The 16,557-nt window shown below is 36.3% G+C and overlaps 2 protein-coding genes across 6 annotated transcripts; one reads left to right on the top strand and one right to left on the bottom strand.

Moving 5' to 3' along the window:
* Nucleotides 1-2,227: 2,227 nt before the first annotated feature.
* Nucleotides 2,228-6,272, top strand: LOC122075327 (galactoside 2-alpha-L-fucosyltransferase-like). 3 transcript variants are annotated; one of them, XM_042640317.1, is made up of 4 exons: nt 2,228-2,245; nt 2,369-2,724; nt 2,880-2,951; nt 4,737-6,272. In XM_042640317.1, exons 2-4 carry the CDS (start codon nt 2,484-2,486, stop codon nt 6,194-6,196), a joined length of 1,773 nt encoding a protein of 590 aa, XP_042496251.1. In that variant the 5' UTR covers nt 2,228-2,245; nt 2,369-2,483; the 3' UTR covers nt 6,197-6,272. The 3 variants fall into 3 exon arrangements, with proteins under 3 accessions (XP_042496251.1, XP_042496250.1, XP_042496252.1); XM_042640316.1 differs by lacking the exon at nt 2,228-2,245 and having other exon boundaries at nt 2,254-2,724; XM_042640318.1 differs by lacking the exon at nt 2,228-2,245 and having other exon boundaries at nt 2,255-2,724; nt 4,743-6,272.
* A 1,221-nt stretch (nt 6,273-7,493) lies between these two features.
* On the bottom strand, nt 7,494-12,620 carry LOC122075332 (peptidyl-prolyl cis-trans isomerase NIMA-interacting 4-like). 3 transcript variants are annotated; one of them, XM_042640325.1, is made up of 5 exons: nt 12,444-12,620; nt 11,458-11,638; nt 8,749-8,858; nt 8,306-8,448; nt 7,494-7,778 (listed from the first exon to the last, which is right to left on the bottom strand). In XM_042640325.1, exons 2-5 carry the CDS (start codon nt 11,600-11,602, stop codon nt 7,736-7,738), a joined length of 441 nt encoding a protein of 146 aa, XP_042496259.1. In that variant the 5' UTR covers nt 11,603-11,638; nt 12,444-12,620; the 3' UTR covers nt 7,494-7,735. The 3 variants fall into 3 exon arrangements, with proteins under 3 accessions (XP_042496259.1, XP_042496258.1, XP_042496257.1); XM_042640324.1 differs by having other exon boundaries at nt 11,458-11,623; XM_042640323.1 differs by having other exon boundaries at nt 11,458-11,605; nt 12,444-12,619.
* Nucleotides 12,621-16,557: the final 3,937 nt, after the last annotated feature.

Raw genomic sequence — 16,557 nt, 5'->3', positions numbered from 1 at the left:
AAAAAAAAACCTCTAAGCTTCAATCAACATAATTGACATGAAATTAAATAAATAAATAAAAAAAATGCCAACAACTTGAAAAGGAATTAAAGGTGATGATAGTTTATTTACTTACCACATTTGTGATGGGTTCTTATATTTTTCGTGATACGGATAATCTGAATTCAAGTTTGATCGTGAAATTGAAAGATCCTCTTCAAAAGCCATTGAGATCTCAATAGCAACCTGATGCATCTGACTGGAATTACCAAATTATTGTATGGAGAAAACAACCTAGTGGTCCCTTGGGAGATTAAATAAGAGCACAATTTAAGTTGCCCAACTTTTGATAACAAAGCTTTTTAAGTAAAAGAGTTCAAGTTTACTAAGGCTCTCTTTGGTTTGATTTCTATTTGTATTTATTTAACTTATTTCTATTTTCACAAGTGTTTGGTATAATTTATATCACTTACTTCTATTTATAATAAATTAGAATAAATCACAAATCACAAATCACAAATTACTCTCAAATTATTTGTGATTTGTGGTAACATATCATTTATGTTAATTTTTATGCTACCTTAAATTAACATGTGTGCTAAACTACTCAAAATCAAAGGTAAATATGAAATTTCAGTTTGTTTTATACTTTTCCAATAAAAAACCCCAAATTCTATCATCTCTCTCACTCAAAACTCAATGCTAAAGGTGAAACTTGAAACATATTTTCTCATTATATAATCTATTTTATAAATAGTAACCAAACGGTACTATTTGTGGTCCATAATTTATTGTCACAAATAATTTTTAAAAAATAGTTAATAAATACAAGTAGAAATCATACCAAAAAGAACCTAAATGATGTCTTTTGTTAATTTGGATTGGTTTTCAATTTTTCCATGGATTTTGTTTTTGCTAACGAGTACCCTTTGATTCTGTTCGGTTTTTTAGGGTTCAGGCCCAAAGGTAAACTTCAATTACAACCATCTACACCTAACCCATGAATTTCAATTACGTAGGCTATTATAATTGAGATGTTTATTCATCCACTTATGGTCTCTCTCTCTCCTTTTCTCTTTCCTCATTTACTGATGCGGGTCCCTTTTATACATATCTACAACCATGAAACTGATCTCCCCTTTTATGCTTGTGTTGTCAATATAAAGGGTCGATTCTGCTCCTCCCTAATAAATTAGTCTTCTCCCTTATAAACAGTAATTGATATTTATGTTTAGTGATATTAAATGCTTGTTTCTGTTTGTAAAAAGGCTTATCATGCAACCCTCTTAAGCTCCAAAGTGTGCAAAAATTCTGCCATAGTAAGTGAAAGGAGGGTTATCAAGCTACACCAACTTAGAAGATCTCTCAAGCTTGGTCAAATCCATTATTGACATTAATATATGTTTGGTGAACTTCTATGCATTTAGTTGAGTCGATTTTGAACACATGTACATGAGTAAGATTGTATTTGTGGGAAACAATTAGGGTAGTGAAAAAAATGTAGATTTTTCTGGTGCTTATTTGTTATCTATTTTTGGTAAAAACCCTAGTACATGATCATCCAAATGAGATGGAGAGAGAGGTGCAGAACCGATTAGAGATCTTCTCCAATTAATTTTTTCTTCAACTCCTTTCAACTTTTCATATGCACACACTATGGAACAATGTCATTTATATTTCAACTAAAAAAAAATTGTTATGTAGAGAATTGTCCAACATTTTTTTAACAAAAAAAAAAATTGTCCAACATTTTTAATAGGACATAAATGTTGGAGACCCTGATGGGGCCCATAATAATCAGGATTGAATACTTCTGTGGTGCAATAGGGTGTCTAAAACGCATCTAATTAACAAAAACATTAAAATATGGAGTCTAAGGTAATCATATGCAGTCCAAGACATTTCTAGACACTGAATGCAGGTCAGACGCCCTAGAAGATCCAAGTGTGTAATAGACGCCCTAGAAGATCCAAGTGTGTAATCAATCATTGACGGATATTAGTGTATGACAGTTGTTAGCCTCCTAATTACGTGTATGAGAGTTGTTTGTTTGTGGGTTTATGGTAACTTGGTAGTTGGTAGATCCACCGGTCATGACCAGTTATTGGCCTTGTTAATTAAATCGTGTTCACGACCATTTCTAAATTCTAATGAAACCACCGACAAGAATTTAGGGTTCCAGACAAATGGCCAATCAGTCCAAAGGTTACCTGCAAAAATCATAAAAAGGGAGAAGGTTTTCACGTTTTTTAAGTAGTTTTTGTTTGTGAGTCTTATAACACAGTAACATATTCAATTAAATGCGTTAAGAAATTGTTTTGATTTCTTTAAAGTGAACTCACCAGCTGTTTCATAGATAGAATCTCAATTTCTTCTGATTTCTTCTCAGCATCAGTTCGCATCAGATCCAAAAAACCCTTTTGAAGACGAACCCACTTCCCACTTCAATTTTCGAGTGGCAATGATTAGAGCTTGGTAATTACTTCGATGAGAGTTTTACAGTTATGAAGAGGTTCAGGGGCAATTTATCTACATCAAATCCCACAGATTCCCTAAATGACGGTGTTTCTCGAGTTGCAGAGAAGAAATCTGGCTTCAACATAATGAAGTCAGTAGGGATCTTGGTCGTTTGCTTGCTGATTTTGCCCATTTTGCTTACAGTTTCCTCCTTTTATCGAGAACCATCGTCGGGTGGAGTAAGCGGATTTGCAGAAGCAAGGTCGTTCCGAATGAAAGATGAAGAAGGTACTTATTTACCTTCAATTGTTAGAAAATAAATCATGGGTTTTAATCCTTTTAATGGTTTTCCTTCGTAAAAATGGCTGGTCACTCTGACTCTTAGTAATTATTACTCTTGTTGGAATTTTATGTTATTCTTAGTTTTGTCTTGCTTTGATCAGTTCATCATCCTCCATTGGATGGAGCCCGGGAATCTGCGGAAGCAAAGGATTTCAAAACGGTGGCTGAAAAAGGTACTTAACTAAATTGGTTACTAAGAAAACTAAATTTGGTTCTCTCTGTTGGCTGATTCCTCTCTGTTTTGAACTTCAATTTATGTTGTTCTCAGTTGTCTCTTGCTTTAAACAGTGCTTCCTCATTAGGATGCGTTGTTTTGCTTATGAGACTTCTAAAAAAGTGGGATTTATTTGATTTGGTTTGTTTATTTTTCTGGAGTTCTTTTCGTAATATTTATCATTAGAACATGGTTCACTTGGCCCTTGTTTTGGATCCCATTTGATTATTCTTCCTGTTTCTAATTTCTATATCGAGGAAAGTTTGAGAAACTGAATAATGTTGGTCAACTCATTGTTCTTGTGTACCGGAAGTTCCAAAGCTATGAGACTAGTAATCTAATCCAATGGACGTATTATCTTGAAGCTGGTTTGTTGACTGCATTCTAGATGTTGCGCTACTCTTTTATGATTCCTGGGTATTTAGGTGCCTTTGAAACCCCAAAATATTGTGGAAGGTTTATCATGAGACACTGCACAACTAGCAAGTGACCTCACCACATGAGCTAGCTGGCACCATCAATCTGGGTGAGGTTTATGAAGGGTTTTGTGCAGGGTCAATGAAATCTAATTATGAATAAAATACTACTAGTACCTTTATTTTACCAGTCTGATTGGTCTAGATGTTCTACAAGTTTTTCTGCTGCATTTGAATGTCGACGATTATTTGAGTGGCTCAGAAAATGAAGGAATGCTTATTAATTGTGTATCAGCTAACAATGTCTTTCTTTGCCTTGGTTGTTTCCTGCTTTTTCATTCTAATCCTCTTAAAATTATTTCAAACCAAGTCCTTAGTGCTTACAATTTTAAGTCCGACCTTTTATGGTGAATTCACTGTGATGGAGGCAGCAATACAGGTTTCATCTACTTTTGCTTTTGCACTCTGAAGGGTTCTCTGAGTCTTTGTATAATCAGTGCATCAAAGCTTGTCTGACCCATGACACATGTTCTCATTATCTTTACGGAATACACTATGGTTACTGTACAATTTTCCTCTGATCTATGAGCTTCATGACGCGGTTGGGTTCCTTTTTTCTTCATTGTGTTCACAAGTATTCCTTTTAGTGTTAGAACCAGCAGGCTGTTATCTCTGTGAAACCAGCTTTTCTGGAGGAAAAGGGTGTTTTCCTGAAACTGGTCCGTTGTGGTTGTTGCTTGTGGAAGCTTTAGTTCTGCTCCATATAACTACCTCCCAACCAAAAATTTTCTCTGATGTTGTTGTGACTGAATCTTGAAATTGGTTTTACAGCATAAAGGAAGCCACTTTCATAATTTTTTATTTATTTTAAAGATGCTTTATTTGTTGCTTTTGGTGAAGTGCATGTACTAATTGACGAACCAGCATTCGATACAAAAAAGTGTTCCTTGAGTGTGGTCCTGATACAGATAATACTACAGAAAGGTGGTCTGTCATCCAGAAGTATGAATTTCTGGTTATGATCATTTGTTGACCTATTCATATGCAGTTACCACACTGAAGGTTCTCCATTTGCATGCATATGTCATGTAGGTAGGCATACCTAACATGATGTTGAATTTTGAAAATGCCATAAATAGACGAATTATACATGATGACTTATGATTACTTAATAAGATTTATTGACTATATGTTCTTGTTAAATTGTAAATTTCCCTCACTATTAGCTTAATAATTTCATTTAAACTTTTCTGGTATTCGGTTTTTGACGTATTCTGATTCTCATTAGCATAGCTAAATTTCTGCCTTTTCTTTCCCCCCATTCTAAGTCACAGGTTCAGAAAATGTTTCATCTCATTCAGTTGACTCACCTGAAATCAGACATCTTGGTGGCCTTCTTGCTGCTGGGTTTGACGAAGCATCTTGTCTTAGTAGGTACCAGTCCTCCTTGTATCGCAAAGCACTACCACACAAGCCTTCCTCCTATCTCCTGTCCAGGTTGCGGAAATACGAAGCTCTCCATAAACGCTGTGGACCCTATACCGCACCCTTTGACAAAGCATTGGAACAGCTCAAGTCCGGGCACAAAATTGAGAATGAGGAATGTAACTACTTGGTGTGGGTCTCATTTAGTGGCTTGGGGAACAGGATACTATCCCTGGCTTCAGCATTCTTATATGCTCTTCTCACCAACAGAGTCCTACTTGTTGACCGTGGGACTGACATGGTTGATCTCTTTTGTGAACCATTTCCGGACACATCCTGGCTACTCCCTGTTGACTTCCCCGTTAATATGTTCGATAGCTTTGGTCAGAATTCGCCCCACTGTTATGGGAATATGCTGAAAAATAATATGATAACCAACTCAACGGAATCCTTGCCACCCTTTCTGTATCTCCATCTGGTTCATGATTATGGCGATCATGATAAGCTTTTCTTTTGTGATCAAGATCAAACCCTTCTCCACAAGGTCCCATGGTTGTTCATGAAAACTGATAACTATTTTGTTCCATCTCTCTTCTTGGTCCCATCTTTTGAACAAGAACTACGTAACCTCTTCCCTGAAAAGGAAACAGTTTTCCACCACTTAGGTCGGTATCTTTTCCACCCGTCAAATCCAGTATGGGGGTTGATTACACGGTACTATCATGCTTACTTGGAAAAAGCTGATGAGAGGATAGGAATCCAGATCAGAGTCTTTGATATAGGTACAGGCCCATTCCAACATGTTCTTGATCAGATCCTAGCCTGTTCCCTGAAGGAAAATGTGCTGCCAGATGCAAATGTTCGGGAATCCATAGTACAGCCATCTGGAAATAAGAGGTCAAAAGCTGTCCTCATAACATCTCTAAATGCGGGATACTTTGAGAAGATAAGGAACATGTATTGGGAATACCCTAGTGTGACTGGGGAAGTGATTGCAGTTTACCAGCCAAGCAGTGAAGGATACCAGCAGACTGAGAAGAAGATGCACAACCGAAAGGCATGGGCAGAAATGTATCTCCTAAGTTTGACAGATGTCTTGGTCACAAGCTCTTGGTCAACCTTTGGATATGTGGCTCAAGGTCTAGGAGGACTGAAACCATGGATTCTCTACAAGCCTGAGAATAGAACAGCCCCTGATCCTCCATGTCGACGCGCCATGTCAATGGAGCCTTGTTTCCATGCTCCTCCCTTTTATGACTGCAAGGCAAAGACGGGGGTAGATACAGGTGCACTTGTCCCTCATGTGACGCATTGTGAGGACATGAGTTGGGGTCTTAAGCTAGTCGATCGTGATGAGTGGTAGCTGCTTGTATCTCCATCATTATTTATCCCTCTGGATTTTTTGGTATATATAGAAATCTGAGATAGTTTGTTCTTTCTTTGTTGATTGTATGCTGCTGCAGGCTATACTGTTTTGTTCTTTTGCCTTATTGACCCAAATGAGAGAGAGAGAGAGGTCCAAGCCTGAACCTTGATTATGCATACTCTGAAATTTCTCTATAAAGTTTGTGGATCAACCATATGTATGTGGTTAGTAGAAAGAGGCAACTTTCAGGCAAAATAATTCTTTTCGATATGATAAGTCACTAGTTTGTCTCAAAATTCTTCCCAAGCAAGTTGCAGGCATCATTTGAATGTTGGGTCCTGAACCACTTGGAGACATTTGCTTGGTGGGTTGGCGTTTCTCTGTTTGTTGTGCTTGGGACAGATGTTTTTACTAAAATCTGAGATCCAAAAATGGTGAATTTGCTCAGGTACTTGGTGAACCAGTGTTGGTTACGTCCACAGCATTCATGCCAAAAATCTCTCTTGGCATTTCCTTACTGGGTCCTCAATGGGGAGCAGAGGTAACCCATTCACACCAGTGCAACGCTTGGGATTTTGAACCCAAAGCCTGTATGCTATTACAATCCCTAGAAGCATGGTGGAACGAGGCGTTTTACAAGCAGGCCTTGAAGTGGTCAAATATCATGCAAGATGCTTTAGGCTTCCATAGATTTACATTTTGGTTTATGGTTGATGAAGGTCACTGATACAGGCAGCCACAGAAAGTGATCCTCAAGAGGCAGCCACAGAAGGTGACTGAAAATGGTTCACAATGGATAATGATCTTACTAACGGTGTTATCACAGTGAGCAGCCTATACCTGAGATTATTAGCTCTCATGGTAACTGGCTAATGGTTTAGCATTAGTGATGAATGCTTGGGCTGAGTAACTGTTATTGTATCTTAGCTAGTGTTGCAAATTAGCATGGGCCCCATGTTCAGGTGGCAAAAAACTTATAAGTGATTTGTGGGCGATTATTCTCTGCAGTGAGTGCAACGGTGCGGTGAGCATCGGATGGCTGAGAGCATTTTGCCACGCTTCTCAAGGTCATCTTGGACATTCGATGCTCACCCCACCACAGCACTCACTGCAGAGGATGTTTTCACCAGCTGGTAGGCAGAAAAAGAAAACTGATTTTAATCATTGTTCATACTTGGGAATCATAATGGAACATCAATCCCACTCTTAATATCTAACAACTTTTGACCTCGATCAAAGGGGAATGTAATGCCAATTATATCAGCAAACAAGTTCATCATATACGCAAAACCGATACACAAAAACCTCATCTGTCAACCTCCAATGAAAACCAACATCCTACAAAGATCTTCCAATGTTCACCATTTGCCAAGAAAAGTTTACCGGAACAGTTCTCAGATACAAACTTTTCCTTTTAATATTATGTCGACCATTAGGAGGGCAGTGTCAGGTTAATTAATTTCGCAGATGAAAATCTCAATTACACGGCGACTTTGAGAATTTTTCTTCGGAACTGTAGTGGATTCCCTCAGTTTTTCAGTTTTTTCTTCCCTCACATAAGATTACGTGGTACCCATGCCTGCATAATTTTCCACAACCAAAATCAGTGTCAGAAAATCTGAACTAACCAACCTCACAAAAAATGGAAATTAGTGGTATGGTAAAGTTACTTATTTGTCATATAAACACGATGGGAAATGACTTTTGAAATGTTCATATATTCGAAATGATAAGGAAACCATAGAACTGGGCAGGTGTTCTATATATCAAATGTATACAAGAATATCTGTAATCAAGAACCGGATACTGAAATTATTCCTATGAAAACAAGCATATATCTAACCAAGTAAAAGGCAAAGATAAACAAAAAATTCCACTATCAGGCTGTTCATTAAATATTTGGTTCATGGATTAATATGCAGTACTTTTTGAGAGTTGTATTACCATTTCAAAGGTATTAATCATTTTCTTGAACCATCATCTATTCACCATTTGCATAAAGATAACCAATGACATTGGATACAGATTTGTCAAAGTAACCCAATCATACAAATTTACAGTCATAAATCTATATGGGATCAATAATCAGGAAATGTAAATACATACGTTGATTTAAATGGTGCACTGGTAGCTCCAACAGTTGTGCTGAAAGCAACATCTTGGAATGGACCTGCCATCTTTCCTCGAGGAAACCATCCAAGGTCACCACCCTTCTTCCCCGATGGGCACTCTGAATATTCAGCAGCTAACTGAAAAACAAACACCAGAAGGAAATATAACAATGAGGGAAGCATAGAAGAAAACCCTTTCAAGGGCTTACCGTGTGGGGGCAAAAATCATGCTGTTTTCTATGTCAGCCTTATACATGCCAGAGACATATTAGTTTCACATAGTATATCACAAGGCCATGGAAACCTGAAGGTCAATTATTGTTCAATTGCACAAGCAAAGTAAGCCAGCTAGTGAACTGAATTTTGGGTCTGAAATTAATGTGCAACATTCTGATGGCCAAGTTTCAAATTGATGATATTGTTTAATACAAAGCTAACCTTTGCAAATTCAGCTGGAGGGACCTTGTCTCCGTTGCTCAGCCAACCATCTTGTAGCTTCTTGTATGCTTCATTGATCTTCCCTTGCTTCTCACATAAGATATGCCGAGCTAAAGGAAATTGAAAGAGACAAAAAATCAAATGGTTTGTAAACTAGGCCAGGTCCTCAATAATACAATCATTTGAAATTCTTAAAAATAGATAACCTAGTGACACAAACAAAGACACCACTTATAATTGTACTTATGCATTATATATATAAGGAGAACAAGATACACTAAGTAGATGATGAGGCAAATAATTCATTACCCTATTTAGCTATACTTTCCCCTAAACTCATTTCTTCTTTCAGACATAAGTTTATATATTCCAAGAGTTTAATTAGTCCAGCTACCTTCCATAATACCCAATAAGGCCATCTTGTGGATGAAATTGTCATCTCAAGTTCTCAACTAAACCTCCTCTTTCGATAGGCTGTCCACACATCTTGAGATCCAAGATTTGCCTGGTTTTAAAATCTTTGAGGCTTCTATTTAACTAAAGAAAAAAATTCACCCTCCAGGCTCCTATTTGCCTGGGGCTTCACTTAGATCACTAGGTAAGACAACCATTAACTAGTGGGATATGAGCATAAGGCCTTAAAAATTTTCTTTTGTAGCTAGTTTGAAACTCTACTCATATCACTGTAGAAATAATTTTATCTCATCTATCTATGGACTTCCATCCCTCAACAGTACGATCTGATTACATATTTTATTTCTAGGATGTGGGCATAGTTAAAGATATGTATACTGGTGTGGTGACTAGTGTAAGAATGGTAGGGGGTCAAGGTAGTGAATTCCCAATTACAATTGAGTTACATCAAAGATCAGCTTTAAACCCTCATCAAAACGGAGTATATGCCTATATGGTATGTAACATTAGTTACACTAGGAGGGATAATAAGATGATGAAAATTGATGACATGAAGATCAGACAAAGTGATTATTATATGTATTTGGGCTCAATCATAAATTAAAAAGGAAAATAGATGATGATATTACACAAAGAATTAATATAGGATAGATGAAGTAAAGAGGTGCATCCGTAGTGTTGTGTGATCAACGTAATCCTGTCCAACTTACAGGAATGTTTTGTAGTGAAGAAATATCATATAAATACTCTCAGTGTAGTTGATATGGATTTATGGTAAAACTAGTAAGGGCAAAGTAAGGATGGTCAAATTATAGCTGAATTGAGAGTATCTCCGATACATGATAAGCTGCGAGAAAGTTGTTTGAGGTGGCATGACCATGTACAACGGAGGCCTTTAGATGCTTCAATATGGAGGAGTGATTTGATCCGAATTGATGAGCTAAAAGAGCCAAGGGTAGACCTAAAATGACTTTGGGAGAAGTGGTGAGAAAAGACCTGCATAGCTTAGGCTTTGTCTCATGTATGGCTTTGAATAGAGTTGATTGAAGGGTAAGGTTCCATGTAGCCGGCCCTATTTAATTCGGATAGGGCTGAGTTTTTGCTGTTGTTGTATGTCACATGGTTCCATTCCAATTTGCTGATATTAATTGATGGATGCACTTGGGATAGAATACAAGCACAAGCTAAGGAAAGCTCAACCAATAATTAGTTCAATGATTAACAATCAAGGAGGAACCATTCTTCTCATTGCATCCGCTGTGCCACTTAGACATGCAAATTGGGACTTGATAAAATGAGACAAGTGATAATTAAACAATACATTGGCCCATTAATATCCATCAATATGACATATTGCGAAAGGCAATGATTATTTTTTTCTCTAAAAAATCATTTGTATTAAAGATGAAAAGGAGGAAATAAAAAAAACCGTACAACGCAAAACTGGAGGGGCACATAAAGCAACCGAAACTCCTACACAGGGCTAAAAACCTACACCGAAAGGCAATTATTAACTCCAAGGGGCTGTTTAGAAATGTCAGTTGAGGTCAAAATGTGAACGGACCAATTCTATCTTCAACTCTCTCTCTAGAAAAGACGAGAAAGTGCATGTCTTTTCTGATGCTGATGCCAAGAGAGCAAAAGTGGGGCCAAGAAACCTGGCACCACATGATCACTACATACAGACAGGAAGCCAAACAGAATTTGACACTGCTGGTTTTAGTCAAAAAGCTCTAGTTGGGTTGTCGTGAACTCCAAGAAGTTCATAATAATCATGTCTAATTCAAATATTGTATGAATCCTATGAGTAGAGTGAAGGGCAGATAGCTTAATTGATCAGAACGTTTCAAAGGGCCTTCTGTCTTAACAAAAACAAGCAGGGTTTTTTAACAGAAGAGGATGCAGGGGTTGAAATTTGGAACCAATTCATGCATTAGACCATGCGAGTGGAGAGTTACTGTCACCTATTCCATAAGAACTGCAGCAAATTTCCAACTAAACAGTTCTACCAAAAAAAATTTCCAACTATACAGGAAAGGGAGCTGCAAAGATACAGGCTGCATATAAGGAAGTCATCCAAACAAATTTAACGGGGTTGGAGGACTATAGTAATTCAGAAATTAGGTCATATAATCAAATATGTCACTCAACAAATTCCCCAGAAACGATTTAATCATTATGATCCTTGACTATTAGCTCGTTAGCGCATACATAACAGGATACAATTGACATCCATAATTAAAACCATAAAATAATATGAGCAACGAGAGGTGAATGATAAGTGCAGGGGAAGACCTTTGACATATGTGCAGGTACCAAGCCCATCTGCAGCCTTCCCAGCTTTCCCCTTGCCCTTTGAAGAGTTTTCATCACCTCCGCCCCCTGTTTGCTTTCCCTTTCCCTTACCTCCAGAGTCTTTTGCCTTTGCGTCCTTCCCCATCACCTTACAACCATGATTTTGCTACATAAAAAAAATCTAACCACCAACTTGGAAAGAGAAAACATGCACAAGGCCAAGTGAACCCGAAACTGGGGAACTAGGGTACAATGAATTAATTGAGCATAAAGAAGGGGGGGGGAGCAGATAATATAATTACAAGTGTACATGAAATATCCTGAAATACTAACCATAAGAAAAAAAACACACATAACAGCTCCGTTCAATTGCAACATGGAATGAAATAATTTCATTTCCATTTCCTATGTCATTCGCATGCATATGGTGATGCTTCAAAAATGAACCCTACCACTTATTTAATAAAAAGCAGCAACTGGTCATTCTTTATTCAAATGAAATGAAGCCACTCCTTTTGTTCTTTTTTTTTTTTTTTTCTGGTGAAACATTTCTTTTGTTCATTCATATTGTTTTATGCATGGGATTGAATCCATTTTTCGGTGAACACTAAATGCATCAGATACTATGGAAACCAAAACAACCCTACCCCCAACCACCAAACAAAATCGTGATATCATCAATCAAGCGCAAGTACTTAAAAAGCTCAACAAACTAAAACAAAAAACCTAAAATTTTCCTCCAGTTAATCCTCGAACCAAGCAAATCCAAACTGCGGATTTTGCAGTTTTCTCATGGAAATCATGAAATTCAAATTCATAGAATTCACTAACTAAAAGTAAGAACGAAATCAAACCCACCAAGATCACTTCAAATTTAAGCAAACCAAGAAGCAGCGAATTTTTTTTACTAGAAACGAATCAGGCGTTATAAAATTAATCAAATCCGTAACGGAATTCGCACAATTCATCTTGATTTCAAATCTCACCTAGGATTAGGTTAACGATGTCAAACAGTACAATCTCCACAACAAACCGAGAAGCCTGAGCAGCTAGCAATCCGATCCCGCAGCCAATATCAGCTCGAAGGCATGTAGGCAACGCGGCCCTCTTCTTCAATCCGGAGTCCCGGACCAATCCGAAGTCCGAAGTCTTTTTTTTTTTTTTTTTCAATAACTCCGAAGTCTAAATCCTATAAGGCCATTAACATACCTCCAAAATTACAGAACTATCCTTTATTCATCGGATTGGGTGGACCATGGATTTAGTTATTGAGTATTGAAACAATATCGATCAACTTTATCCTGACTTTTATTTTACGATTTTACCTCTATTCCAATTATGATTCTTGATTGCAGCTCTATATATATTATACTATTATATAAAATCACGAAGTGACAAATCTTTCATTGGACTATTTTACCCTTCTTTTTTTTATTGTATGGATTTTGATCCTCAATAACAGATTTTTATTTTGAAAATTGAAATTATGATATGGGCCTTTAAAAAATTAGAATTCATGATATTTCTGTCGGATCCAAGTCTTCAGCGAAATACTGGGTTGTATCTGAACATGAGTCTCCTCCGCCTTTTTTTTTTGGTTTACGCGAACAACTTTGTATTTTTAGGATCTTCAATCGTGCTTGCTATTCCCTTGGGAGCTGCAATTATCTGAGTTCTTATGTATTTTCTGATTTTTTTCCCCATCCATTCTAAATCATTGCAAGATTAAAGAATTGTAGAAGTTCTCAATCCATGCTGCAGGGCACCGTAACACGCGGCTTCTTCTTCTCCCTATGGAAATGTCCAATAGAGAGAAAAACCAGTCGTTATATGTCCAAAAGTTAGTGTTTATATCTGTTGTATTCTCATTCTTGCTTCATAAATAGTGTTTTCATCCATATTTGGTTTAATATATGAAGTTTTCATTGGTATCCAAGTGTATATCTCTAATCTGCTTTGTTATTATACATATGTTATTTAATTTATAAATTTAGAGGACAACAATCTTTGATGATTCTAACTTGATTTTTGAGTAGACCAATATCAATATCTAATTCTCCATTTGTGAATACTTTTCTGTGCTTTCCTTATTTCTCTAAAACTCATCCCACTTTCTTTTAAACTCACTCCTCTTTCTTTTAAGCTTTTCTCGCCCAAACTCTCCAATTGTCCACAATCACTCCTCCTCTCCTAAAACATTCCTTTTTCTTCTCACACTAATTCTCTCCCTCCACTTACCTTTCTTTGCTTTGCCCGTCTCTCCCTCCTACTTCCTTTTTCTTTTCAAACTCTTTCTCTATTTCGGAATAAAATCATAACAAACATAAGGCATGTCTCTGTTTTGGAATAAAAGCATAACAAACATAAGATGTCTCCTGCATTGGAATGAAGAAAATCTCAACTCATTCTGATCGAGTGCAGTGGTCGGTCGAGGGTTTCCCAATTGAGTGTCGTCTCTGCTCTCAAAGGGTATTGATTATTGACTGCTCTTAATTCCTCTTTCTTCCATTATTTTCCTGAAACTATGTTTTCTGCGTACATTGAAAACCAATTGAAATATGAAACATTAAGATTTATTTGTTTATGCAAATATTTATTAGTTTAAGCTTATAGGAATGGTTCAACATTGCAGCTAACCCCATGTATGTTGGAAGTGGGTTACACCATACAAGTAATTGTTTTTCTTTTTATCCTTGTTAATTAACTATTTGGTTGTTTAGTGATGATATCATTCCCCCTGATAAACAAATCTACCTTCTAATAGTATTTTAAGATGGATTGTCCATTAATTCTTATTATCAATATTTGTTTCCTCTAAAACTTTGAACTCAAGACTGATGAAGATATTGGATCAGTGGCTTTCATATGTGTATGTATGACATCAGCAATCATGTAACTGTGGCTTAATGGTTATTTAGAGTATTTCCCTCATGATAAAGTCATATTAATATTAATTGATATATGATTATAGTCATTGCATCATTTTCTTAGAATAGTGAATTATGCAAAGAAATATAGTAAATTGGGTCGTTAACCTCCTTGTAATTTCCTTATCCTGCCCTCTTTAGCATTTCAAGAATCAAGATTGGACAACCCACTAATCTCGATTCGATCCTTCTATAGAAAACCCTAAAGAGGTCATAAAGAATCCTCTTTTTAACTTCATTTCTATTGCTTAGGGGTCATAAATGATGTGTTGTAAAGGCCAAAAGAATTAGATTTTTTCAGACACGCACTACAGTAAGTTCTATTTGTATCTATTCCAGAGTTTGTATATTGAAAGTAAAAAAAAAAAGATGGATAATAATAGATTCCAATTTTTTTATATTCAAAGATGATACACAGAAGAAAACCTCAGAGGAAGTAAACAAAAATACTAACTTTGATACAAACAAAGAGCTAGCCATTCCATTCACTAATTTCTTCAGGTAATTTGTATGCCCATGCTCTTTTGTTTTTTTCTCCAACCTTTATTTTACTTTCACAGATTTTATAAGAGATTTCTAATTAGTTTATTTCCTCTGTCTTGTTCTCCCACTCTGTGAATCAATTTTGAGGGATTGTAATAGTCCAACATGCATGAATTAGCTTACTTTTATATTGAAATAGGGGAATGTGACTGACACAGCCAACACTGAAAGATTAGATTTCCATTGTAATTGCTTACTCATACCTCATAGAAGAAACAAAACACTGCAACTACACAACATGAGATGGATGTCTCAATCCCTAATGGTAGTGAGAGATTAAGCAGGGAGATTTGGAGATTAAAGATGAAACTACTGAAAAGATCAAGTTTCTCAAACTCAATTCAAAGGAAACAAAGACATTTCATTTTTTGCACCCAAAAAGTTGAATTTCCTGTTTTATTCATACTAAGCTTACAAACCCATCTCTAGGCACTAACATGTTAACCTTGACTTCACTTAATCAGAGTCTTTCGGTCATATACTCACACACAGTTGGAATGGGAAAGCACTTTGGTTAGTACAGTAGACAATCAAGGAACTCTACTACCAATTAAGCAAGCAGGTATCTCCATGGCAATGATACCATCGTTTGTGCTTCAACCTCCAGTAGTTGACATTTAAAAATGATATCATCATTTGTACATGTAACCATAGAAACTCTAAAAGTGGCTATTGTAACTCCTCTAGTAGATGACACTAAGGTGAGCTAAAGTTTCTCCTCCCACCACCCCTACCCCTTAAAGTCAAATCTATACCTTGACATATAGATGCTGGATTGGTGAATTTTTTTTGAACTGTTTCAAGTGAATTTCTTTGTGAATCTATTGGACTCTGCCACTCTATTTTTGTGGCATAAGGTTTCCTTTCAATTACATTATGGTATCATCTACATTCCTTTCCTTTCATCTTCTCTGCTTTCATTTTATTTGATTTTTCTCTATAAGTTTTAGCAACTTATTCTTTTCAAAAATTGTTGATATTCAACTTATGATGTGCTCAACATAAAGATATTAAACTTTGAATCTGAATGGCTTATCACCATGTCTATTTCGATATTTTTTTCTATAAATCTATTTTTGTATGTTAGTTTTCATCATTAACGAATGGTACAAGCAGATTGATGCTAAACTACGTGTTTTTTTTTCTGTGGTATTAAGACTGATTTAGTGAAGATTGAATTTTGTTCCTTCGAAGTAAAAGGAACTTGTTTCAATTTTTCTTGGTGGTGGTTTAATTGAAGTAACAATTGGATTAGTAACTACAAAAAAAGTGTCTTTTTTAAGGTAGTTTTTTCTGCCGCTAAACCTATAAAAACGCCCTTGCTACCTTCAGGGGCGGTTTTTTTAACCGCCGGATAACCGTCACTAAATGTGGTGCCACTATTGCTTTGGAACGGTTTTTTGTGAAACATTAAAAGCATGCTTACAAGTTCAGCACAACACATTAACTCAATTACCCAATAGAACTAATTAACTCGCCAATTTCAGCAAACACCCAATCTATATCACACACCTCTCTTTTTCACATGAGAAAAAGAAGAGGAATAAAAATTTTGAATCAAAGTGAACTCCATATTACATAGAATCTAAAACCTCACTTAAAATTGTTTTTGCTAGTGTATATATATATA

Source organism: Macadamia integrifolia, chromosome 4 (assembly GCF_013358625.1).
Source record: "Macadamia integrifolia cultivar HAES 741 chromosome 4, SCU_Mint_v3, whole genome shotgun sequence".
NCBI classification, from domain to species: domain Eukaryota; kingdom Viridiplantae; phylum Streptophyta; class Magnoliopsida; order Proteales; family Proteaceae; genus Macadamia; species Macadamia integrifolia.
Note: the sequence above shows the minus strand (reverse complement) of the source record. Positions and strands in the feature narration are given on the sequence as shown.

Excerpts from the sequence above, each read along its gene's own strand:
- LOC122075327 (XM_042640317.1), top strand. The coding sequence starts at position 2,484 with ATGAAGAGGTTCAGGGGCAATTTATCTACATCAAATCCCACAGATTCC. Across the intron at positions 2,725-2,879 it reads CCGAATGAAAGATGAAGAAG|TTCATCATCCTCCATTGGAT; the intron begins GTACTTATTTAC and ends TGCTTTGATCAG. Across the intron at positions 2,952-4,736 it reads CAAAACGGTGGCTGAAAAAG|TCACAGGTTCAGAAAATGTT; the intron begins GTACTTAACTAA and ends CCCCATTCTAAG.
- LOC122075332 (XM_042640325.1), bottom strand. The coding sequence starts at position 11,602 with ATGGGGAAGGACGCAAAGGCAAAAGACTCTGGAGGTAAGGGAAAGGGA. Across the intron at positions 8,859-11,457 it reads TACCTGCACATATGTCAAAG|CTCGGCATATCTTATGTGAG; the intron begins GTCTTCCCCTGC and ends AATTTCCTTTAG. Across the intron at positions 8,449-8,748 it reads CTCCAGCTGAATTTGCAAAG|TTAGCTGCTGAATATTCAGA; the intron begins GTTAGCTTTGTA and ends TTTGTTTTTCAG.